The sequence below is a fragment of the Lactuca sativa genome, chromosome 5 (assembly GCF_002870075.4).
Source record: "Lactuca sativa cultivar Salinas chromosome 5, Lsat_Salinas_v11, whole genome shotgun sequence".
Taxonomy (NCBI): Eukaryota; Viridiplantae; Streptophyta; class Magnoliopsida; order Asterales; family Asteraceae; genus Lactuca; species Lactuca sativa.
Genome location: NC_056627.2, coordinates 32236504 through 32261536, shown reverse-complemented (window position 1 = coordinate 32261536; position 25033 = coordinate 32236504). Strand labels below are relative to the sequence as shown.

The window sequence follows — 25033 nt, the reverse complement described above, 5'->3', positions numbered from 1 at the left end:
CATGCTAAATTAATGATTTAGCCTTCGAATACAAAATGGAAGTATCATGCTAAAAAATCATTTTAGTATACGTGTCATATCAATATCTATTGTTGAATTTCTTTTTCGGCCCAATGTTTTTCTAGTTTCCTAAGTTGAATTACTTTTTTGCCCTTATGTTTCCTTACTTCAAGGTTTCATGCATCTCATTTGTAATCAAATTAAAATAAATCACATAAATTTAGGAGTTTATTGATAGCTTCAAAAGGTAAATTTGAATCTTCCTTCTTTATTCTATCAAAAAAAGATTACCTTTTTGCCCTAAACCTTAAAATCATACTTAACATTTAAAAAAAAATCATCTAATAATATCAATAACCTTTAGTTATGATTTCAATTTAAAGTTAGAAATGTTGTAATGCAACCATCATATTATGATATTAATTTACATTCAAACATTAAAAAATATCACTTCAATCCTATTATACACTTATCCTCCATTTTCTATTCAGTATTACCATATATTTATCTTAACAAATTATTTAACTTCTATATCAAGATTGCAATCCCAGTAATTCAGTCAACAATTTAATATATTATATAAAATCAAAAACAGTAACCAGGTTGAGATAATTAAACAAACATAAATAGTAGCGGCTCACGATTTGATCAATTTAAATTAAATTAGTGATTTACACTTCTGATGAACATTATATATACTAAATTAATGATTTACCCTTCGGATAAAAAACGAAAGTATCATGCTAAACGAATATACAAAAAATTTGATTACCATGCATAGGAAAATGGGTAGGGTGCATTTGTCATTCTATCAAAGTACTTTGCTATATTATGTTTTAATTGATTTCCATCAAAGTACATTAGTTTTTTCTAGATTAAAGGTACGTAATAGTTTTTCCTATTTATTTGAAAAGTTTCAGAAAAGTTGTTAATCGATTTCATGTAAGTTGTGATAAAGAAAATCGAAATATATGAATACATATATTTGATACAGGAACAAAAAAATAATAAAAAAAAATATAAAATGTGAAAGAAGGTATCGACCTTCTAGTGCACAACAACGAAGGTTGGAAGCAGAGAATGATGATCAAAGTTATAAGCAATAAGAATGATGTTGTAGGAGAAGGTTTGAAGAAAAACAATGATTGAAAATAAGTGTGAGTCGCGGATTCAAGGATGAATCGTATATGTATGTGATAATTTGAATGTGATTTATGGTATTAATGGTTTCCTAATAAAAATGGATTTTATATTGATGATTTGCTAATATAAATGGATTTGTATTAATGGTTGATATTTAATGCCTTAATTGAAATGGTTTTTTAGTAATATGTTTTTAAGTTGACCATTTTAAAATCTTTATAACTGGAAATTCAAGATTTAAAATATGGGAAGTTTTTATTAGAATTAAATACATTCCATTTCAATGGATTTAAGTTAATTTTGTTTGATAATTGGAAAACTTTTATTGGAATTAAATACATTCCATTTGGAAAGATGATGTCAGCAATTTGATCTAAGGGTGAAAAACATAAGATTGATATACAATCATTGGCCCAAATTGTTTAAGATGATGTCAAAAGATTTTTGTTATAATATATATATATATATATATATATATATATATATATATATATATATATATATATATATATATATATATTAAAGATAACATAATTATTGATATGCTTATTTAATGATCTTTTTAAAAAGAAAAAAACTAAACATGTTTGAATTTTGAAGCCAAAAATATAAATAAGGGAGTTAAACTATGAACAATATTAATTAGGGTTAATGATGCCATATATTTTCAAAAAATGTCTTGAAGGAGATGCTTGCTTTATTTTGTAGAGATTTGTTTGAAGCCAAAACAAAGGTGTGATAAGGAAGAGGCAACACACAAATTCTAAGAATACATGAGCAAAAAGGAACCACCATATGGTGCTACATTCTGTTATGAACATACAAAATATCAATTGAAGCACAACCATTGACATGAGGATGAAGAGGATTAGGGAATTCTGATTTAAGAGAAAAAAAAATAAAGAAGAAAAATGGGCGGTTATTCTTGTTTCTGGCCAAATTTATAGAGAAACTGATACTTCATATATAAATAGAATGATATGCTACAATTGATAACATAATTGCTAATTTTAAAGATTCTATAATTAAATGTAATTATGCTTGAATTGTGAAATATATTTTAGAAAGTATGAATAAATTCTATAATTAAAGATTCTATAATTAAATGTAATTGTGTTTGAAATATAATTGCTAAATTTAAAGATTCTCTAATTAAATGTTTGAATTTTATTTGGAGAAGATGATGTCATATATTTGATCTAAGGGTGGAAATCATATGATTGAGATACAATCAAGGGCCCTGATTACTTTATTGGTGAATTAAGGATTCTCTTTTAATAATATTTAGAGAAGAGATAATCAATTATGGTTACTAACTGTATCCAAACAAATCATACATAATTTTTGCTTGATTCTCGATTGTGAGAACTATTGTTGATACATCATTTATTTCTTTCTATTATATAATTATATACGTATATATCATTTTTTTTAATAAATGTCCAATTTGATTATAAAACCAAATAATCACGGTAAAGAAAATTTCCGGAATTTTTCGAACAAACCAAAGAGGAAAATCACGGGATGCAAAGCCTAACGACGTCGTTGGCAACGTTAAAAACAAAAGGACGTCGCCGGTCGATGACGTCATGTATCTCCGTCAACGCACGTGAAAGTATTATCTCCTTACCCTTAAATTGTACTTATTGTGTATATATGCTTGTCGTTTTTCCATTTGTTTTAATTTAATAATATTATTTTATAAAACCAAAGTAAAATAAATTGACAGTGGTCAAAGATGGCAAACTTTATATTAAGAAACTTTAAAAAAACAATATCTACATGTAATTATATTATAATCCTCATATTATTATATTAATAAAATTGGTGTTCTTATAGTCTCACCCCACAGGTCCAATTTGATTCCAATACATCAACAACAACCAATCCATTTGATTCCTAATCCACACCACCGTCTCCACCCAAAACCACCGCCGAGGAGTACAATGATCACTAGACCAGCTATCACCGGAGCCGCCGCATCATGCTTGTTCTTTCTGCTTTCTTTATTGTACATCCTTTTCTCTCACACCGACCACAGTGGTTCAAGGTGGCCGTTTTTTTACATTCCGGTTGTGGGTGTTCTGGTGGTGGGCGGATTCTTGGTGGTTATGGCGAGAGCCACCATGGTGACGTTGATAACAGTGTTTGTGATGTTGAGTTGCGTAGGGAAACGGCGTCGTGTGCTTGTGTTGGAAGGGAAGAAGATTAGTAGTGAAGTCGTAATGCATTTGTTTAAGGTTGTGATTAAAGAGAGAAGCTTTGTGGCTATTGCTTGTGCTGTGTTTTGCACTACGATGGCCATGGTTTTGGTTTGACAAAATTAATCTTATCATGTTTCACTTGTATATAACATTTAGTTTTTTAATATATTATTTGAAACATAAAATTTTGATTTAGATAGTATGTTTTTATTTTTCTCAATTGTGTTTTTAGCTTATTTTCCAGGTTTTTTAGCTTGTAAGCTTATATTTTGGGCTTGTGAAAAAATTTGTGTTTTGGTTAGCTTATTAGCTTAATCTATTGAGTTTATTTTATCTAAAAATAAACCAATTTTCATAAGCTATTTCAATTCATCTTTTTTTAAAGCATGAGCTTATTTATATATATTTACACATTTACCCTTATTCTTTTTTCCAAAAACACCATAACTCTCTTCCCCAATTGTGTAATGTAAACATATTCATTTTAGTTATTTTATAAAAAATAAACTAACCAAAACATTATTTTGAAGAGTGCTTATTAGCTTATAAGTCATAAGTTAATCCAAACACTTTTCTACTTTATAAGCTAATAAGCTGATTAGTTATTAAGCTATTAAGTTTATAAGCTTAAACCCAAAAAAAAAAAAAATAAGCTTACAAAAACAACCTCTAAATCACTAAGTTTATAATTTTATTATAAATTTAACCAACTGGTTTCAAGTATTTTATGTTTCTCACAAGTCGAGTAGACAACAAACCGATATTGTTTCCACATATGAGCACGGGTAACAAACATTTATGTTAAATTGAACCTTTACATAGATCTATATTCATTTTCTCGTTTTTTTTTCTTTTTCTCTTAGAAAATCAGGATTTTGTTTAATGGCTTCTCATGATGGCTCAAATGGTTTTTTGGTTTTTCATTATAGAGTTGTGTAAACAAGACAATGACTATCCACGATTACATCTCCTAAATGAAACTTTCTTTGTTTTGCTTACGCCACTCTAACCATGGGAAACTTATGTACAAAATTGTGATCTTCTAAGAAAACAAAAGAATAAAAAATAAGAGAAAATGAGTACAAATCTACGTTAGTGTTCAGTTTAACCAAAATGTTTGCTATTGTTAGGGGTGAGCATAGATCGTTTTGGATCTGTCTGTTAGGGGTGAGCATAGATCGTTTTGGATCTGTTTTAAGTAAAACTGAACCCAAACTAATAAGTTCAATTTTGGGTTTTGAAACCCATTGCATTTGGTTTTCTGTTTCGTAGGTCAGTTTTTCAGGTTCAACCCAAGTTGCTGGATTTTGGATTTTAACCCATTTCCAGGAATTCTAAATAAAATGGTACAAATCCAACAAAATTTAATACCAAATAAAAACACTAAAATCAACCAACTAGTTTAAAGAGAAACTAAGAAATATTAAAAGCCAACTAGTTTAAAGAAACTAAAAAAAAAAAAATTTAAGTTAAAACTAGTTGATGGGTTTTAGGTTTAAATCCATGGGTTTTTATCTGTTTCTGTTCGGTTTTAAACCCATTTGGTTGGTTCGGTTTTAACGTGAAAACCGAACCCAAACCGAATTTTTCGGTTTTGAAAAATCTAAACCCAAAATCGACAATTTAGGTTCAGTTTCAGTTTTGCTCATCCCTCTACCAACTACGATGATGTGAAAGCTATATCACCTTTTTGCCTAGTCAGAAACATAAAACACCTAAAGCGAGAACAGGTTGATTGGTTGAATTTACAACAAAATTATAAACTTAATAACTTAATTAAGAAAAATGAAAACACAACGCCAAAATAGAAATTTATGTAAAATTTAGTGTCGTTTATGCAATTTACGAATAAAAAAACACGAGATACAAAAATGTGTAAATCGAATTCTTCCTTCCTAAACGTTCCAACACAAATAAAATGATTAAAATGATATAACACCCGTTTGTGCCAATACATAAAAGGGTATACAACTAATTAACTTATGTACAAAAAAAGTATATACTTCCAAAAACATATTTAAAAAACCTTTATGAAATTCAAAACAACTACACACACACACACGTATACCATATATAATCCTATAAAACTGGTTATAAACTGACCTTATCGTTTCCCAAAACTACAGCTATGCCACTGGTACAATCCTTCAACTTTTGACAAATGGCAACTCCTACATCTCGGGCTCAGGCTCGGGCTCATGATTGGGCTCGGGCTCGGGCTCCTCGCAGATTTCAAATTTACAAATATTCGCAACTTCTTGACGGGTTTCGGGCCTAAGTTTCTTCAAAATATCCGACACCACCAACTCATGTTTCTTTCTAAGTTCATCCACTTCCTTTTGTTGCTCATCCAACAAATGTTCAAGTTTCTCAACAATTGTATCAACATTGTCGTCATCATCATCATCATCATCATAATCATCATCATCATCATCATCTTTATCTTCTTCTTCTTCTTCTGTTTTGCCATCATTACTTACTGGTTCAGAAGCGTTTGAATCTCTTGGTCTGAGTGGAGAGAAACAGCCTTTTGGTGAATCACTCCAATATCTTCTACCCGAAGGCAATCTTTCAAGAGCTAAAGTCCCAGGTGAAGTAGAAGATTTGATTGTTATAGGGGATTGGGATTGGGATTGGTTTTGAACTTCGGAATTGGAATTGGAATCGGAATCGGCATCATCTTGATCATCATCGTAATCTCTTGGAGCCCAATCGGGAATACAAGAACGAATTTCTGCATCGATCATTTCAGCAATTGTGGAAACATCTTGATCTGTTAAATCCAATTCTTCCACCATTTCACTAGCAACAGCAATTGATGTATCGTTATCCGTGTCAAACGGGAAATGAATATTCCGAACATTCCCTGCCCCCACACTCAAAATTTTAAATTTAATTCAAGAAAAAAAAATCGATTAAAAAAAAAAAAACCAACCTGTTGTATCTTCTATTCGTAGCTTTAGGAATACGGTATTCAGGTCTTTCATTTGACCTTTGACTGTGAAATCTCTAGCAATATCGGGCGGATTGGAATTGGGATTGGAACCGGAACCGGAACCGGAACCGGGACCAGAATTGGAATTGGATTGACCTGGTCTATTCATGCCATCATGCTCATCGCGTAGAAACGGATCCATGAGCAATTCCTTGGCTGATAACCTATCGGATTGTTTAGCAATACACTTCTCTATAAATGATTTGACTTCAGGATCTTTGACTTTTGCTAATGAAGCCGGTTTTATACCCTAACAAGATTCATTAAAAAAAAAGTAAAGGGTATAGATGTAAATTGTGGAGAGAGTATGGAAATGAAAGAGCAGGGGGTCATGACTCATGAATTACTTACTGATGTCACTTTCTTATATATCTGAGCAGCATTGGCACATTCACAATAAGGATATTCAAATGTCACTAATTCAAGTAAGCACATTCCGAATGCATAAATATCTACAAGTTCATTGTATTCCTCCTCATAAAGCTCTGGTGCCATGAATTCCGGAGTACCTAAACACATCAAATTTAGAAAATCAAAAATCAAAAAAAAAAAGTCAAAAGGAAAAAGGTGTGGACTTGGATTTGGACTTGGACTTACCAATGACACTGTGAGCAGAACGAGCTTGGCGAAGAATGGCAGCAAGTCCAAGGTCTCCAATTTTGACCTCTCCTTGATTCCCATTGACAAAAATGTTGTCGCATTTAAGATCACGATGTATAACAGGAGGATCATGACTATGAAGATACAAAAGTCCTTCTAATATTTGTTTAGACCATTTCTTTAATGCTCTCAGATCTACATGCTTATGTTTCTTGCGATACCTATATACCAATTTCAATTATGTGCCTATCATCATTTAGAATATGTATCTACAGTCTTAATGTTAAAAAACGTACTGTCTTAATGTTCCAGATGTGAAAATCTCGGTGATGAAGTTGATGTGCTCATGTGTTGTATCAACCCAAGAATTGTAGAATTTGATGATGTTTTTGTGCTTGAGTGTCTTGAGCAAATGAACTTCTGAGTATAGCCGCTCTAGCTCTTCGGGGTTTCTTAAGAAATCAGAAACCCTAATTTGATTCCAGGCTACTTCAATTCCTTCCAATTCGTCAAATGCTTTGTAGCTAAATTTCCAGTAGTGATCAAGGAATCAAATAAAGCTCCAATAAACAAGAACATGTTTGTATTATTGATTATTCTACACAATAATTTCAGTGTCGGATATAGTAATTTGTAATTGCAAATTTGATATCAAAAGGTTCAATCTTGATGCGAATCCATGTCATATATGAAGGTGGAATGTGACATCAAATGTCAAAGGCAGCATTTTTTTTCATCGTTATGACTCTTAAAGAAATGAGTATAGAATAACAATGCAAATGGAGGATACACTCTTTTGAAAGCCCCCTTTCCCAGCACTTCTTTATACTGCCAGTTATCCCAATATCACAATCAGATTAAAAACAAATCAAAATCTTAACATATAATAGTCAAATGAAATTAAGGAATTAAGAAATTAAGCGTACTAACCCGACCATAACGACCGGATGGATCGATCTCAACGAACTCAGTATCGGAATCGTCCGGTTCATGGTCTGACATCGACGATTCCAATGGCATTTCTGTATGTTTTTCCTTCGTAAAACCCTAACTCTTTGCGAACAAAAAAACAGATCAACTTCTAAATTCACGTAAATTCAACAAAAAAAACTCACAAACAATCGTCATTTCTGACCGGAAAATCCTGCCGCCGGCAACCCAATCATGAACTGAGGATTCACAATATTGATGTACTTCTATGAATTTTAGGGATAAATTTGAAGAATTTGAATACGCGAATATGAAGAAAGAGCCGTGAGAGATCTAGAAGAAGCTTCAGGAATTCAGCTTAGTAAATTGTTCTGTTTTTTGTTCAGATCAAATCTAATAAAAAAAAAGTTTGAATTTGGAAGCATTATGGAAAGTCAATTGGGGGAATTTACACATCAAAGATTACGAATGAATTACAAGAAATACCCCTGAATTGTGTCTCAATAGGCATATTTCTTCTATTTAGAAAAATACTTGCTTTTTGGTTATTGTGTATGTATTTTAGGGATGAGCATCATGTTGGATATTGGATCTAGAACCGACACCAGAAAACCAAAATAATGAAACAAAAATTCAACCAATCTAAAATTGTTTGGTCCGAAACCGGACAACATAGTTAATACATAATTTGGTTTGATTTAATCAAAAGAATCCATATATGATATAACATTATGTGGATGCTTAGATGGAATGGAGGGACGGTGCGCCTTTATCTATAGGCGCCGAAGGCCTAACTCTACCTTTTAGACATTGTTATGGGAATAAATTAATAAATAGACATGTTGATGTTTAGTACAACGTTTTTCAAGTTTGAAAGACAGCTAATATCACTAAATAGCAAACAAGTTTTCAGATTGTTTCATATGGGTACCTTAAACCTTTTTTCAAGATGTTTTATCACTGAAGTTCCATTTATGTAAAGAAAAATGTATATCGTAACTTGTTTACTTATTGGACTATTGCTTTAACAATGACAAGATGATGATATGGTAACGACATGACAATGTTTTAAAATAATTTTATCAACAAAATATTCAACTTTCGGTCTTATTTTAAATATATTTGGAACCATATATGAAACCAAAAAACTTATATCAATCTAAATTTGTTTAATCTGATGTCAAACTATAAAGAGATAATGACTTATTAAAGTAACAGACTTTGTTTTGTGTACACATTTAGTCACCTAAGTTTTCTTATACACATCTTAAATTTGAACTTGTTTGTCTTGTTTAAAAATTATCATTGTGGTCGATTATTGTAGGTTTAGTTTGTCAATATGAATTTTTTGACGAACTATGAATTTTTTTGGTCAAACATGAATTTTTCAACAAAGACTATGAATTTTCCGTTTAAGATAAACACACACACATAAATATGTGCTCAAACATGAATTTTTTTGGTCATGCTAAATGTGTGAAACGCGTATCTGATGACTGCCACGACGTGGAAAGAGGAATGTTACGATGTGGCACTTGTTGCATTCCAATCCCATTATCTTTTAGGGTTTCTTCCGTATTTAACCACCCAATCTCAAGGATTAGGGCTTCCTCTTCCGCCTCTAACCCTTCAAAATGATGCCATTGGCCTCCATGCATGTTTGAGAGCCTATCTTCTTGATTTGGAGCTTATTCTTTGTATTGTAGTGAAACTTGAGGAAGAAGGAAGTTCACATTGGTGCAAGGAAGCAAGGATCTGGTTTGGATCCATCATTATCTTCTGATTTCTAAGCTATTTGAGGTATAAAGTTCATACCTTGGCATTTCTTCTTCTAGATTCAAGTTTAGGGTCATTTTGGGTGGTTTTGGTCCCTTTCATGGATGCTCTTGGAGTTTAAGGAACTCTAGAGCTTGTTATTGTAACATCCCAACTCCTAAGTATAATGTTTAATTAATTTACTTTCATAATTTCAAAGCAACTCGACGAGTTGGATGCCCCAACTCGTCGAGTAGAGGAGTTATTGGCCACATGATTTTAGATTCTACTCGACGAGTTGGAGGACCCCAACTCGACGAGTAGGTGTTGAGTGAGAAAAACCTAACTTTCAGGGTTTGTGTCCTATTTAAAGGACCTTAAGCCTTCATATCCGCCTCCCTTGTCACCTTAGAGCTCTATGAGAAACCCTAATCAAGCTTCATTCGTTGTGAGAGATAGAGAGATAGGTTAAATTTGGTTATTTTTGTGCACTTTTGGAAGGAGGTTGGAGAGCAACACGACTTGGAACGAGGAGGGGCTTTTGGATCCAGTATTCTTCAAGTGTTAGCTTCTATTTTGGAGGTAAAAAGCTACCATCTTGACCATTTCTTTTGTTATATCTCTTTCTAGGGAGTTTTAGGGCTTTCTCCCATCCATCTTTTTGTCATTTAGTCACTTGACCATGACATGAGATTGAAACATCAGATTTGGTCTGTAAGAGGTCCTTTGAGCCCAAAGATCCAAGATTTATTAAGCTAGAGGCAAGCTTTTATGCATTTAACCCTATATAGAGCTTATGTTGGCATTTCGAGCCCTAGATGCCATGCATGGACGTAAAGCTTGCAACTTTATGTGGTATTTCAGCCTTGGGAGGCTAAATCTGGAGTTTGAGACCTTATTTGTACTTAGAATCGTCTGAATGAGAAGTTGTCTAGGGGGACTCGACGAGTGTATGAGCCAACTCGACGTGTCAGCTAGGGTTTTCCCCGATGGACTGTACACGCTACAACTCAACAAGTTGATAAGACAACTCGATGAGTTGAGTTAGATTTTCCGGATAATCAAGAGAAAACAAAGGAACTCAACGAGTTACATGGGTGCAATCGACAAGTTTAGTCAACATGGATTGTTGACTGTAGCGTTGACTTTTAGGGTTTGGTCAACTCTGGACTTTAGAGACCATGGAGGGGTAAAATGGTCTTTTCACCCGTTTTAAGATTTAGTGGGGAGTTAGCTTAGCAGATCTAGTGGTTATTACAATTTGCTTATTAGAGATAATTATATTATGTAGGCGGAGTCTCGACTGTTCGTGGGGTGCTAGATCTACTTGCTTACTTCCGAGGTGAGTCTTCTCACTATACTTACCTGAGCGGTAGTACTGTGTGATCGGAGGGTCTTATTGAGTTATCGACTGGAGGGTCTTATGTGTTTATACTAAGTTATATGATATTATGCATTTTGTCTTTGTGATATATGTTATATTATTTTGTGCTTTACTGAGTCAGGACCGGAGGGTCCAAACCGAGTTGTGAGACCGGAGGGTCTTCACTGAGATATAGGATTGGAGGGTCCAACCCGAGTTGTGAGACCGGAGGGTCCTCACTGGGAAAAATGATCGGAGGGTCCACACCGAGCCGTGAGACTGGATGGTCTTCACCGAGACGCATGAGACCGGAGGGTCCATGCCGATTTATAGCCATGAGAGGCTTATTATTTGTGTATGTGGTATTTTGGGGAACTCACTAAGGTTCGTGCTTACCGTGTTGTGTGTTATGTGTTTTAGGTACTTCTTAGGATCACGGGAAGGTGTCGGCTTGATTGTACACACATGTTTGAGACTATGTCGAGGATTCTGGGATTTTATCAGTTGTTTTGTTGAATTGTGTTTTGACATTTGATACATTGTGGTTTTTGAGAAAATGTGATACTGATTTTTATGTGATTTAAAAATGAAAATCTCGGTTGAAATTTTAGAGTGTTATAGTTATGGTCCTTTTTAGTCTATAAGCTTATGGTAATTAAGAAAAGAGTTATGGTTGGAGTTACTTTGTGCCCATGTCCAATATTTGGCCTCATTAAGGACTTAGTGGACTTAGAATTGTAGATCTTGCCTTGTGGTAGAGTTCTAATGGATAAAGTTGGAAATTATATCCATTAAGGCAATCATATATGAAGTTATGGGTTTAGACCTGTAAGGATTAAGCACTTAGTAAAGAGTATGACATTTTTTCAGGATCCACGACGTGACAAAGGGATTGCCATGACGTCGTGAGGTTCCGTATGTCGACTGTTTCCTAACATGCCCACGATGTGGCCAAGAGGTCTCCATGTCATGGTGAGCATTAACCTCGTTAACCGTTGACCGTTGACTTTTGACCAGTTTTAATTTGGGCCAGACTTGAAGGAATTGAGTTATTGATTAAGGATTTATCTTTTTTTGGTGTTAGTCGGTTTATGGGGGTGATTAGTTCAGGAAGTGAGGGTGTTGCTGTGTTTCCTTGGGTCTTTAATTCAAGTGAGTTTCCTCAATATACTATGTGTTACAATATATATATTTTTGTATGTTAGGATATAGGAGTAATCGTATGCTGGTTAGAGCACCATGGGTCGGTGATCGTTTAGTTGAGTCATGTAGGATATCATGAGAACTCTTGATCTAGGCTTTCTTGCTTGTTCCTTGTTTGGTTGTGGCTCTAGAGCGGGATCAATTGTTTGATTGTCTATCTTACCTCTGATTACATATAGCTATGCATTAATTAGTGATCTTCTATTGTGACGTAGAGAACTGTATGAGGCTCGATATGTTGTTGTAACGCACCGATCCTCAGGTATTAATATTACTATTTTAAATCTTCAAGTTTTAAGGTCTACTAGACGAGTTGGATGCCCTAACTCGTCGTGTAGCAGCGGGTTTGGGCCACGTGTTAAGTGACCGACTCGCCGAGTTGGAAGAATGACTCGATGAGTAGTAGCTGGCAGATGAAGCCCTAATTTTTGGGGTTTTTCACCCTATTTTAGGAATCATTAGCGCCCCTCTCCATCCCCTACAACCCCTATAGAGTCTAGAAAACCCTAAGCCATGTGTGTGTGCTTCTTTGAGCTTGAAGAAGGATTTTGGTGAAGAAATCTTGAGGAACAAGAGAATAGAAGCAAGGGACTCATGGGAAATTCAGAGATCTACTTCAGTGGCCATCTTTTGGAAGGTATTGAGCCGTCACCTTGACCTCCTTCCATTCTAGACCTCTTTTGGGTGGATTTTGGAGCTTTTCTAGCAAATTAGGAGGCCTTTCTTGGGATTGAGTTAAGATCTGAAGTTGCAACTTCAGATCTGAGCTCCCTTGGGTCTCCAGGTCCATAAAACTTTCAATATTACATGATAAAGACTCCCCTAAGGTGTAAAAACTCCATTGCAAGCTTGAAATTGTCCTTTAGAGTCTCTTGAGCCTTGCATGCACGTAAAGTTTGCAACTTTACGTGATAAGCTTGTCGGGGAAGGTTGGATCTGCAATATGGAGCCTTTGCATGGCTTAAAAAGCATCTGTATGGATGAAGGACTGAAGGGACTCGACGAGTGGCATGGTCGACTCGGCGAGTCCGATGAAGATTGTCATGGGCTCGGCAAGTCGGATGGGATTTTCCCAACTTTTTGGACATATATGAACTTGGCGAGTTACAAGGGAAACTAGACGAGTCGGCCAAGGAAGTTTACGACCGCAATCCTTAGGAACTCGACGAGTCACTCTAGTGACTCGGCGAGTTGGTGATTTATGCATGGAACTCGGAGAGTAGCCAAGGGTACTCTATGAGTTGAGGTCGAATGGACTATTGACCTTGACATTTGACTTTGACTTTGACCAAGGGTTGACCAGTTGAATTTTAGGGACATTTTGGGAGATTGGAAATTTAAATTATGGTTTTGCAATGAATATAGGTGGTGGAGTTTGGGACAGTAATCCGAGAGCTTGAGTTTATCTTACGAGTCGACAGTTACAAGGTGAGTTATCCTCACTATACTCAAGGGTCTAAGGCACCAAGGCCGGCCCTTTGGATTGTTATCTGGTTATGTTATGCTAGAATGCTATGTTAGATCGGTATCCTAGAGAGTAGGATAATATTATGTGGTATGTGGTATGATCTGTTATGTAACACCCAAAGTTTTGAAGGCCAAGAAAGGAAAGAAAACCCTAACTTTAAGGGGAGACTCGGCGAGTCCAAGGAGGAACTCGGCGAGTCCGAGCGGGATACGGGTCGAGGAGTAAGTGAGTAACTCGGCGAGTCTGGTTTGCACGAGGAAAACCCTAAATTCGGGACTTGGGGCATATTTAAGCGTCTCATTCTCTTCCCTAGGGTTCCTTTACAGTCTCTCTCACCCAGAAAATGAACCCTAAGCCTCCATTGTTGTGCATTCAAGCTTCCAAGCCATTTTGGGTGATTTGAAGGAAGAAGAAAGAGGGGAATCAGTGAAGCTTCAAGGATTGGCTTTAGATCTGGAGTTTGTGGAGCCTTTCTGAGGTATTGAAGGTATTAAGTTGTTTCTTTCCTTTAGATCTTCTATGGTGGTGAGATTTGGGGCTTTTTAAGCCATGGTTAGCTACCCCCTTTTGAGTTAGAAGCCATATCTGAAGTTGCTACTTCGGATCTAAGCATATTATGGTCTTGAGAAGCATAAAGTATCTGCCCTTGAGTTGATTATGGAGCCTCTTTGCCTTAAACCCTAGTTTATGGTGTATTTTGCCTAGATCTCCTTCCCTACACGTAAAGTTTGCAACTTTACGTGAGGAATAGGCTTGGGAAGGGTAGATCTACAGTTTGGAGTCCATGCATGACTCAAAAGTCCTCTGCATGTATGGAGATTTGAATGGACTCGGCGAGTCCTTTGAGTGGACTCAGCGAGTAGCATGAAGATTTGGAGGAACTCGACGAGTGGGATGAACAACTCGTCAAGTCAGATGAAGTTGGGCAGGAACTCGGTGTCACACCCCAAAACCACGAACGGCGGAAACGTTCAGGGGTGGAGGACGTCATGTACAGTATCACAACAGTGTAATATAATAAACAAGCAACAACATCATCCATTGCATTATAAGTAAAGTTTTAATACATGTGTGTTCTTTCATTGTAGTAAGACACCAAAAATATACAATCAAAATAAAAGACGAGACTTGTCTGCTCCGTCTTCTCAAAACCTGGCCATCGTACCTGTCTACTGTTGACCTGAGAATACAAGTTATTTTGAAAGAGAGTATCAACTTTAAAGTTGGTGAATTCATAAGTAATTAAGTGTCATTGTCTTGCTTAAGAAAATCTGTTATGAAGGCCATGTAAACCTTTAAATGAAAATGTTGATGTAAGTATGAAAAAACCTAGAAAATCCCTTAGTTTCTATAAGTATAAAATGTAGTCTTCTACCAAGACCCGAATGTTTTGTTATGATCATGTAGTCTTCTACCAAGACCCGAATGTTTTGTTATGACAATGTAGTCTTCTACCCAGACCCGAATGTTTTGTAAGTAATATGATAGCTTTTCCTTTCTATTAACTAGTACTAGAGTACTTAGTCTAACTCCTCGTTTATGTGAAAGTATCACAAAATAAAGTAAACAGGAAAAATATAATCATGTAAGTGTTCTTATCTTGGGTTACCAGGACAAACACGACATCGCCGAAGCGAAAGATAGACCCTATGGACATCCGAAGAGTGTCCCCTCATCCTCTGTAGCGGCAGCAGGGTGGAGGGAGGGTTAGTCCCGATATCGATATCTTAATACAGATCGTTAACCTAATGATCCTCTGAAGATTCACATCTCATCCACTGTTGCAACAGTTGGACAGAGGGATGGTTAGTCCCGTCACTGACTACTAAACAAGTAACAAACTTGGACATCCGTAGACATTCATCGACCACTGGTGCTAATCAGTGGGGTTCGGAATGGTAAGTCCCGTCGAGATATCCCATTGAACCGGGATAGGAAAGATAATTTACACAGTAAGTACTAATAAATCATCCTTGTAGTTCTAAGTACAAGTATCCAGGTAAGTAAATACAGGATAATGCACCTATGTAGAAGTGTTCCTGTATGGTATTCATGTAAGTGTGTTCATGTAACAGGTAAGTATATGTAAACATATTCATGTATCATGTATTCCTAAGTACGTGTACTCATGTATCATGTAAGGTATTGGTATAGACTCATGAATGAACTGACTCTTGTGTGATTCCTTGTAGTAGTAATAATGTTTGATATCTTCTAACTATCCCTATGATAGTTAACTGGAAGGTAATTGGTTGTTTACGTAGGTTTATGCACTCTTGCTACCCAAGAGTCTTGGAAACTAAATGAAGGGTGAAAACTATAATCTCTAACATATAAATGAACATATGCGCATAAGCATAGTTTGATTCAAGAAGGTAAAATAATGGTTTTGCAAGATATCTAGGAGTTTTGAACAATAATTAAGAATGACTTGATGTCATTTTAATAAACATTTCAAAACTAATACTTTTGTTATCAAGGTATTTTAAGATAGAAAAACTACTTCATGTGTCACCTTTTGAAATATGTGAAATCTACTGAGTGAAAACACAGTTATAAAATACATAATATTGATTTAATAACATGTTGTTTTCTACTTGTATTCCCCCCCCCCCCCCCCCCCGTTAAAACGTTTAAAATCATTTAAAACATTGATTAAGGGGTATGAACTCACCTGTAGTTGGTGATTGGGATGAACTGAATGGTATAGGATTGCTAGGTGTCAAGCGAGGACTTGTACACACACTACGATCCTAATGAACATATAATCACACATATATGCACTCAATTAGTCTCAAATTACTAATTAATAAAGTTAAGACATCCTAGACATAATAAACACTTTATATAAGTGTTTTAAGTCCTAAGGATTGCATCTAAGCTATTGTGGGACAAGGCACTTGTGTTTAGGGTTCCAAAGGACCCCATATATGAGTTTACTCCCCCATATACTATCACACATGGAGTTTACGGTTGTAAACTCTTGAGTTTATGGCCGTAAACTCCCAACCATGGGGGTATTGTGTGTTTTGAAGTCCCAAATGATTCCTAGAATTATTCCAACTTGGTGGTTCAATTCTTGAAAGGGTTTAAGGCCTAAAAACACTCCTTAGAGGAGTTTACGGCCCCAAGGCCATTTCCTTTGGAGTTTACGGCCATAAACTCCCTTGGAATGGTGTTTTTGTTGTTTTCAAGTCTCTTGCATATAAAGGATAGGTTCTAGACTTTTACCTAAAGCATATGAAGGCATTTGGCACACTTTGGTGCCCTTCATTCATGGCCGTAAACTCACTTTGGAAGGTGATTTTGATGTGTTTAAGGCCCTTGATTTATTGGGAACAAGTCTAGGTAAAAGCCTAAGGCCTTAGGTGCCTTGAAAGCACCATTTTGAGTATGATTTTGGAGTTTACGGCCTAAGAAACTCTTGGGTCGTGAACTCCCAAAATTGGGTGGTTTTTGCTTGATTTCATGTCCCTAACACACTCCTATACAAGTCCAAGGCAGTTGTATATCACGGGGGTCGGTCTAGGCTTTGTTTCGGGAGTTTACCGCCCAAGAACACCTTGGGGAGTAAACTCCTAAATCTAGTGATTTAGCCTTCTAAATCATGTTATTAACACATATAAAGCTTTCTAACACTACTAGAAAGAGGTACTCACGATTTGGGATAAAAACCCGAAGATCCGTGAGAGAGAAAATGGCTTTTCTCTAGTTGGAAATGTGAATAATGAATGAATTTGGTTCAGAATTCTATTTATAGTCCTGAGATATTTTTGTCAGAAAATATTTTTATTCCCGAAATGATCTCTAATATAATAGAGTGTTGGAATAACAGTGTTGCACAAAAACCTAGTGCATCCACTCTCCTGATATCTCCTGAAGTGTAAACCCTGAATTACTCAAACTTACGCGAAAAGCCTGAAAATTAACTGTGACTGCTATAACTTCTATTGAAGTGAGATAGTTTGTACAGAATGGGAATTTCAGGTTGTCACATCATCCCCCCGTTAGAAGGAATTTCGTCCCGAAATTAGAATTTAAGCAATTAAGAAGTTACAAATAACTAAGCGAAAAGGTGATGGTATTTTAGTTTCATCTGATCCTCACGTTCCCAAGTGAATTCCGGTCCACGCTTTGCGTTCCAGCGCACCTTCACTATCGGGATACGGCTCTTCTTTGTTTGCTTGACCTCTCGGTCCATGATCTCTACTGGTTCCTCCACGAAGTTGAGGCTCTCGTTGATCTCGATCTCGTCGAGTGGAATAACAAGAGTCTCGTCGGATAGACACTTTTTCAAGTTTGACACGTGGAAGGTAGGATGTACGTTACTGAGTTCTTGCGGTAGATTGAGCTTGTAAGCCACATGGCCGATTCTCGTGAGAATCTCGAAAGGCCCTATGTATCTTGGATTGAGCTTCCCATGCTTTCCAAAGCGTATCAAGCCCTTCCAGGGTGAGACCTTCAGTAGGACTCGGTCGCCCACTTGGAATTCCAATGGTTTCCTACGCTTGTCAGCGTAGCTTTTCTGTCGGTCTCTAGAGGCTTTCAACCATTCACGAATTTGAACGATCTTCTTTGTCGTTTCCCGAATGGGCCCCCAGATTACCGGTCGATAGGGCCAAAGGGGCGGTCATTCCCTACCATGCTAGATAGATTATGTGATACATGTGTTATGTGGTAGTAGGGGGTGAAATAGTCCCTAGTACCCGGTCGAGAGGACTGAAGGGGAGACCAGCACCCAGATATGCTAGTCAGTATCCGGTCGAGAGGACCGAAGGGGAGGCAAGCTCCCAGATATACTGGTCAGTATCCGGTCGAGAGGACCGAAGGGGAGGCAAGCTCCCAGATATACTGGTCAGTATCCGATCGAGAGGACCGAAGGGGAGGCCAGCTCCTAGATATATTAGTCAGTATCCGGTCGAGAGGACCGAAGGGGTAGGTCGGGCACCCAGATATGCCTGACAATATATGTATGTTATGTGATTGTATGGTATGAGGTATGATGGGGGAACCCACTAAGCTTCGTGCTTACGTTTTCAGTTTTGGTTTCAGGTACTTCCGGTAGCGGAGGGAAGAGCTCGGGGTGATCGCATGGCACACACCATAGATTAGACAGCCTGGGAATGTTTTACTCTGATAACGAACATGTGTTTTGGAAATTAATACTCCGATTATGTTTTGGATTGATGATTATGCTTTAAGTAATGTTTTATTAAAAGAAATTTTTAGTCTTGAATTTTGGGACGTTACATGTTAGATCGATATCCTAGAGAGTAGGGTAATATTATGTGGTATGTAGTATGATCTGTTAGATCGGTATCCTGGTTGATAGGCTGGTATTACGTGTTATGTGGTATGATCAGTTAGATCAGTTGCTGTCTATAGACTATTATGTGATTATCTGTTATTTGTGTGCACATGTTTGTTTGGCGGTTGGGGCTTATCTGCTTTGTGCGAAAGCCAATAGACTTGGGCATTCCAACCTATTGGTTGTGGGCCATGAGTATTCCATCCCGAGGATGATTGGACTTATAGTATGTGGGCATTCCAACCTATTGGTTGTGGGCCTGGGGTATTCCATCCCGAGGATGATTGGACCCATAGTATGTTGGCATTCCAATCTGTTGGTTGTGGGCCTGGGGTATTCCAACCCGACGGCTGACTGGAACCATAATATGTTGTTTATGATTATATGTGTATTGTTGTAGGTATGGGTATTCTGGGGGAACTCACTAAGCTTTCGGGCTTACAGTTTCAGTTTATTGTTTCAGGTACCTCAGGGGATCGTGGCAAGGCAAAGGTGTGATCGTACAACTCCTTCTATTTTGTTATGGTTTCTGGGAAAACTCTAATATAGAATATTTTGGAAACAAATTTGTAATAACTATTTGTTTAAATGTTATTGAAAAGTTTAAAATTGGTTTGAATTTTATGGGTGTTACAATTGTAGTGAGTTGTAAGACATGTAGACTAGTCTAGAAAGTTGCATGTTTTTATGTTCTTATTTGTTTGCTTGTTTGGTTTATATGTCGACATTTCTGGTGGTGGGTTAAGGCGGTCCTGCTTTGCGCGGTAGGCCAAGATACCCGGGCAAGCCAACGGTATGTTGTAGGCCAGGTGCATACCATTTGTAAACTTTAGTGTCACACCCCGACCGTCGGCAAAAACACCAGGTGGTGTAACGTCATTTCTCGTATCATAGTTATCAACTTCCTGAAAACACATGCATTTAAAAATACGTCAACATAAAGTTGGTGAGTCCACAGGTTTTGACTCCATATAAAAATAATACATTTTCCAAGTTTCAAAAGTATAGTTTTGAAAGTATCATTTTGACCCTCCAACGTTTAGTATATATATCCTAGGTATAAAAGTTTACTTGCCAAATAAGTAGTTTACCTATAAGTCTCATATACTATGAATATAAGTGTTTGTAATTACATACAGACGAAAGTTGCTACGTATAAATCTTATTTCAATTCTATACAAGTAAAACCGCTACGTATAAATCTATTTCAATTCTATACGAGTAAAACCGCTACGTATAAATCTATTTCAATTCAATACGAGTATGTGTGTTAGGTATAATTATCTACTTAATATACAAGTAGTGTACCTACCAGTTTCTTGTACCTAGAGTATAAGTGTTTGGGAAACTTATACTTAACATTAATACTTATATAACGACAAAGTATAATGCTTCTAACAATTTGCTACCATGAGTCCGTAATCGCGGCTATATGACTAGTTTCAAACCCCTGCTTGATGCTATAAGTTTCGCATCTTGAGATAAGTTCCACAAGCTTCATCAACGTCGGAACAGTAAACAAACAAAAGGACAGTTCGTCACTCGCACACGGTTTTGTTGTAGCTAGCAACCACGAGTGGGGTTGTCAACCCGTATCTTATTCATACACGACTTCCTCGCTCACACGGGATTAACGGTTACAGGTCAGAGGATTTTCCCTAAGATTTTCAATCTTAGTTGATAAATACAATAACTCATGTAGACTTGTCGAGTTCCGTTAGTTCTAGTAGTAAAATCATATTCGTGTCTAAAACCCTAAGTTATTAGACTATGCTTTTAACATTACTCCTAATATTTATAATACTTAGGTAGTACAATAGCTATAATTAGAATTAAAACCAGGTTTTATCTTGACATAAAATCAATAATAGCAACATATAACGTTCCTAGTTTTATCTTGAAATAAAACTATCAATAACAATATATAACATACTAAGTCTTATCTTGACATAAAACTAACAATAACAACATATAACATACCAAGTTTTATCTTGACATAAAACCAATAATAGCAACATACTTTATAACTTAACATATAGAACTTCCGAATATAACTTCGGAACTATATCGCACACAAAATATATATAGAATCCTAAGTATAACTCAAGATCTACATTAGTATACTACTATGACAATAACATGCTAACAACTTTACGATAGTTGTATACTTTCATATACGAAATAACTATATCCCGGTTATTATAACTATCTACGTTGATACTGATATATACTATCATATAGACTTAATAATAACATATATATATATATATATATATATATATATATATATATATATATATATATATATATATATAACATTTAGCATGCGTTTTCTCCTGAAATATTAGAAAGTGGGGCCGTGAAACTCACCTTTGTAACGTGATTTTATGTAATCTAAGCAGAAACGGTCAGCGTACGAGGTCGTCGGGGCTCGGGATGCAAGAGGGCTTCAGCAAAGGAGAGAGGAGAAAGGAGATCAGGTGCAAGAATGGATGAGGTCAAACTTTCTATTTATAGGAAGATTTTTGGCCTCTCACGACGTGAGAATGATAGATTCACGTCGTGAGTTATGGTAAGAGTTATCCTATAGCTTTAACGCGTGTTTTCTAGCCTCGAATAGTGTCCTGCAGCGTCCTCACGTCGTGAGAAAACCTTGCTCATGTCATGAGCTTTTGGGTTATCGTTCCGTAGACTTCTAGCTTCGAAATGTGGCGTTTTGACTCCTCACGTCGTAAGTTTTTATGCTCACGTCGTGAGTCCAGTCAGATTAGGGTTCTGACACGTGTCGTGCTCTTAGACATCTGTAACTTTAGAAGGTCGTAACTTTTGCATACGAACTCCATTTTTGACGTTCTTTATATCCACGCGTAGGTAATTCTGAGTACTACAACTTTATTTTAGATTCCAATAGCTAATTATAAGTCTATTTTAAATTCATCTTATTATAGAGATTTATAGTGTTAGGGTTTATCATAACTTCTTCATGCGAAGTCAGATTTAGATGTTCTCTATATCTTTGTAATCGTATGGACTTATACTTTGAGTTGTATCATAAATTATGTATGATAGTTCATTCTTTTATTAGAATTTATAGTATGTTTATCACATTAGTAGCTTAACAAAATCACATTACATGATTGGCATAATCACATGTGATTGTTATTGACCTAATTTTAGCGAGTGTTGCATTTAGGCACGGGAGGGGGACCAGTCGTGGACTGGAGGCCCAGGTGAGCGATCTAGGTGTATTGTATGCCTCACGAGGCGGTCCATTCAGACTGAAGGATCGTGTGTGTGCATGCATTTTATGTGTATTGTGGTGTGTGGTATTTTGGGGGAACTCACTAAGCTTTGGCTTACAGTTGTGGATTAAATGTTATTCACATAGTATTAGTTATCATGGGAGGGCGATGACGTGATTGTACACACTCATTAGTAGCATTGGAGATTCTTCATTTACTATATTACTCTGATTTTCAAACAAATGGGTTTTCTTAACTTGATATTTGTGTGATGATCTTTTACCTTAATTAAAAATTAAAATTTTATTTTTGAAAATGGGATATTTCAAGTTGGTTTCAGAGCCCTAGTTTGAGGGATTTGGAAGAACACCTGTGTGAATCCAAACTCAAACCAGGATCTGAGAATTTTCAAAAAATAAATTTTAATAAAATGGTTGGGTTGGAGACATGGTTTTGGTCTCTTATCATGTTCTAGTTTGATTGTTGGTTTGGGGTCTTGAACGTAGATCTCTGACTCGACCTTGGTTTTACAAGAAGATGCGATGTGTACAGTCAGCTAGAGCCCGAACAGGAAAGTGATTCCCAAAATATTCATACTTGTTATATGTGTTGAATTTAAGTTTGCTGATATGTGAATAGTTAGAAATGCATGCTAGTGGATAGGCTAAGGATCCCTTCAGGAACTGAATGATAGTATTTCCTAACTTTTGTGATGCCTTATAGCCTAGGGATTTGCTTGTTATGTGCTACTTGATTATGTTAATTGCTAAGAGTATGTTGTATAGTTGTATATGATTAGGATTATACAGCCTTAGAATAATCGACTTAGCCTCATTTCCTATTCCTTGCTTGGGAGTGGGATTAGGGTGGAGTCATTTATTTGACAATATATTTAATCATGTATTGTGTATAACTTGCATGAATGAAGGCAACCAACTATGCGGAGGCATGATTGATGAGTATCTTAGGAGGTGTACCCAGGAAGTTAGTTGCGACTCTTAGGAGCATGTGGGTGTTAGTACACCTAAGAGTGGTCTAGTGTAGTGACTTAAGACCTTGATATGAATTCTGAGTGAACTACAGATAGGTGTGGAAGGTAGTACGGGCTGGTACTACCGAAAGGACAAGTTCCTTATGAGATTCAGAGGAATCTCGAGGCCACTAAGGAACTAATAGGTGAAGGAATAGTGTGTTTAAGCACTATGTATTGATGTTTGTGCTGGGTTTTATACAAACAATCCTATGTGTGCATGCAAGCCTAGTTTGGATCTATGTTTTCTCTATTAGATATACAAGCATTGAACACAAAATAGAAAACCCTAATATGCATCTAATAATTCGAAATCTACATATGAAAGATTAGAACACATACTTTCGTTGCTATATAGTAATAACAACCAATTCTTGAAGATCCTTGCCTTTGAGAATAAGTACCACAAGCATAACACCTCTAATGACTCACGAACACACTAGGGCAAGAGGATGAATATGAGAGAGAGAGAGAGAGGAGAGCGAAGTCACTTTCTTATAAATTTGGCTCTTCTAGGGTTTCAATATGGTGCAAGAATTTATGAGGCAATCGGATCTATTTATAGTTGAGGCTAGCTAGGGTTTTAAGGTGGAAACCCTAATTCCTTAGCTTAGGGCCTAAGCAAGTCCATGGACCCCTTCCTTAGGGATTGGACGAAAATATCTAGAACCTTCTAGGGATTTTCGGACCTCCCTAATAAGGGTGATCCAATGGCCCAAAACTACAACGATCAAATAATTACAAAACAGCCCCTGCACTTTTAATCAGTTCCTTTAATCCCAAAATTAATTCCCGATTAAATACTAATTAATAATATGATTTTTAATTAATATATTGTTCTTATAATATATTAATAAATCATTTATGCACCAATTTATTATTCTCAATAATAAACTCAACCTCCTTCTCCAATAGTCATCATGTCTAGTTGCCAGTGTGAAGGCAACCCCAAAGGACCATGCTACCATCAAATCAAGTACATACCAATTATAGTTATGGGATTAGACACCTAATCCAACAGTTTCTCACTTGGATAAGTCTAATAACTATAATTGCAAGTATGAATTCAAAATTTGACTAGCAATCGTAGCTCTCAAAAGCCGCTGTCGAACTCTGACCTAACCAGTGACGCGTCCTTAGATAAGTGATCAAATATCTCACTGTTCTACAAGATATCGTATGGACATGAGACATGGATTATAATCAATCTCTTTGTCCAAGAATTGTTTCCTGATTCTCGATTCATGACGACTGATTCAGACTATAATTGAACACATCAACTTAGTCCAGGCTTGGCCAAGCGCTTCAGATGTCATCACTAAATCATCGAGGACCCCACATATATCGCTTTTATCCCATTTAGGGTAAAAGGAACAGATAAACATCGACTCATATGCTTTCATAATATGTTTTATAACATCAAGTTACTACTGCGTTTACGTATTATCAACGCACAACCGATTCGTAAACAACAACTCATATGTCTTCCTTTCTAGAATATATGATATTATCGCCTCAGAATTACTCGTGATAAAATCCACGAAGTAATTTTGTGAATACTCAAATCTTATTTCAAGAGTACTCATGAAAGTTGTAGCAAGCATTTGCAATGTCTAAACACTTAGACAATCTACAAGCCAATTCATGACAATCTTACTTCATTACTTACTTACAAAGTATGATCGACCGTAGATAGTTTGAATAATCCAATTATTCGAGAAGTAAAACATGCGAAATGAAACATAAGAATAACCTAATTAACTATGGTCTCAAAACATTTGAATATAAATAA

General features: G+C 36.1%; 2 protein-coding genes across 2 annotated transcripts; one reads left to right on the top strand and one right to left on the bottom strand.

Annotated features, from left to right (window-relative positions):
• The first annotated feature begins 3089 nt into the window (after positions 1 to 3089).
• On the top strand, positions 3090 to 3461 carry LOC111904894 (uncharacterized). Its single transcript, XM_023900603.2, has one exon. It carries the CDS (start codon positions 3090 to 3092, stop codon positions 3459 to 3461), a length of 372 nt encoding a protein of 123 aa, XP_023756371.2.
• Positions 3462 to 5223: 1762 nt separating this feature from the next.
• Positions 5224 to 8278, bottom strand: LOC111904844 (probable serine/threonine-protein kinase WNK3). Its single transcript, XM_023900554.3, has 8 exons — positions 8078 to 8278; positions 7873 to 7995; positions 7733 to 7770; positions 7239 to 7466; positions 6940 to 7163; positions 6694 to 6851; positions 6283 to 6592; positions 5224 to 6213 (listed from the first exon to the last, which is right to left on the bottom strand). The coding sequence occupies exons 2-8, from the start codon at positions 7960 to 7962 to the stop codon at positions 5519 to 5521; spliced, it is 1743 nt and encodes a 580-aa protein (XP_023756322.1). The 5' UTR covers positions 7963 to 7995; positions 8078 to 8278; the 3' UTR covers positions 5224 to 5518.
• Positions 8279 to 25033: the final 16755 nt, after the last annotated feature.

Coding starts and splice junctions, on each gene's coding strand:
- LOC111904894 (XM_023900603.2), top strand. CDS start 3,090: ATGATCACTAGACCAGCTATCACCGGAGCCGCCGCATCATGCTTGTTC.
- LOC111904844 (XM_023900554.3), bottom strand. CDS start 7,962: ATGCCATTGGAATCGTCGATGTCAGACCATGAACCGGACGATTCCGAT. Junction 6,593..6,693: donor TATATAAGAAAGTGACATCA/GTAAGTAATTCA, acceptor GAATCTTGTTAG/GGTATAAAACCGGCTTCATT. Junction 6,214..6,282: donor ACGAATAGAAGATACAACAG/GTTGGTTTTTTT, acceptor GTGTGGGGGCAG/GGAATGTTCGGAATATTCAT.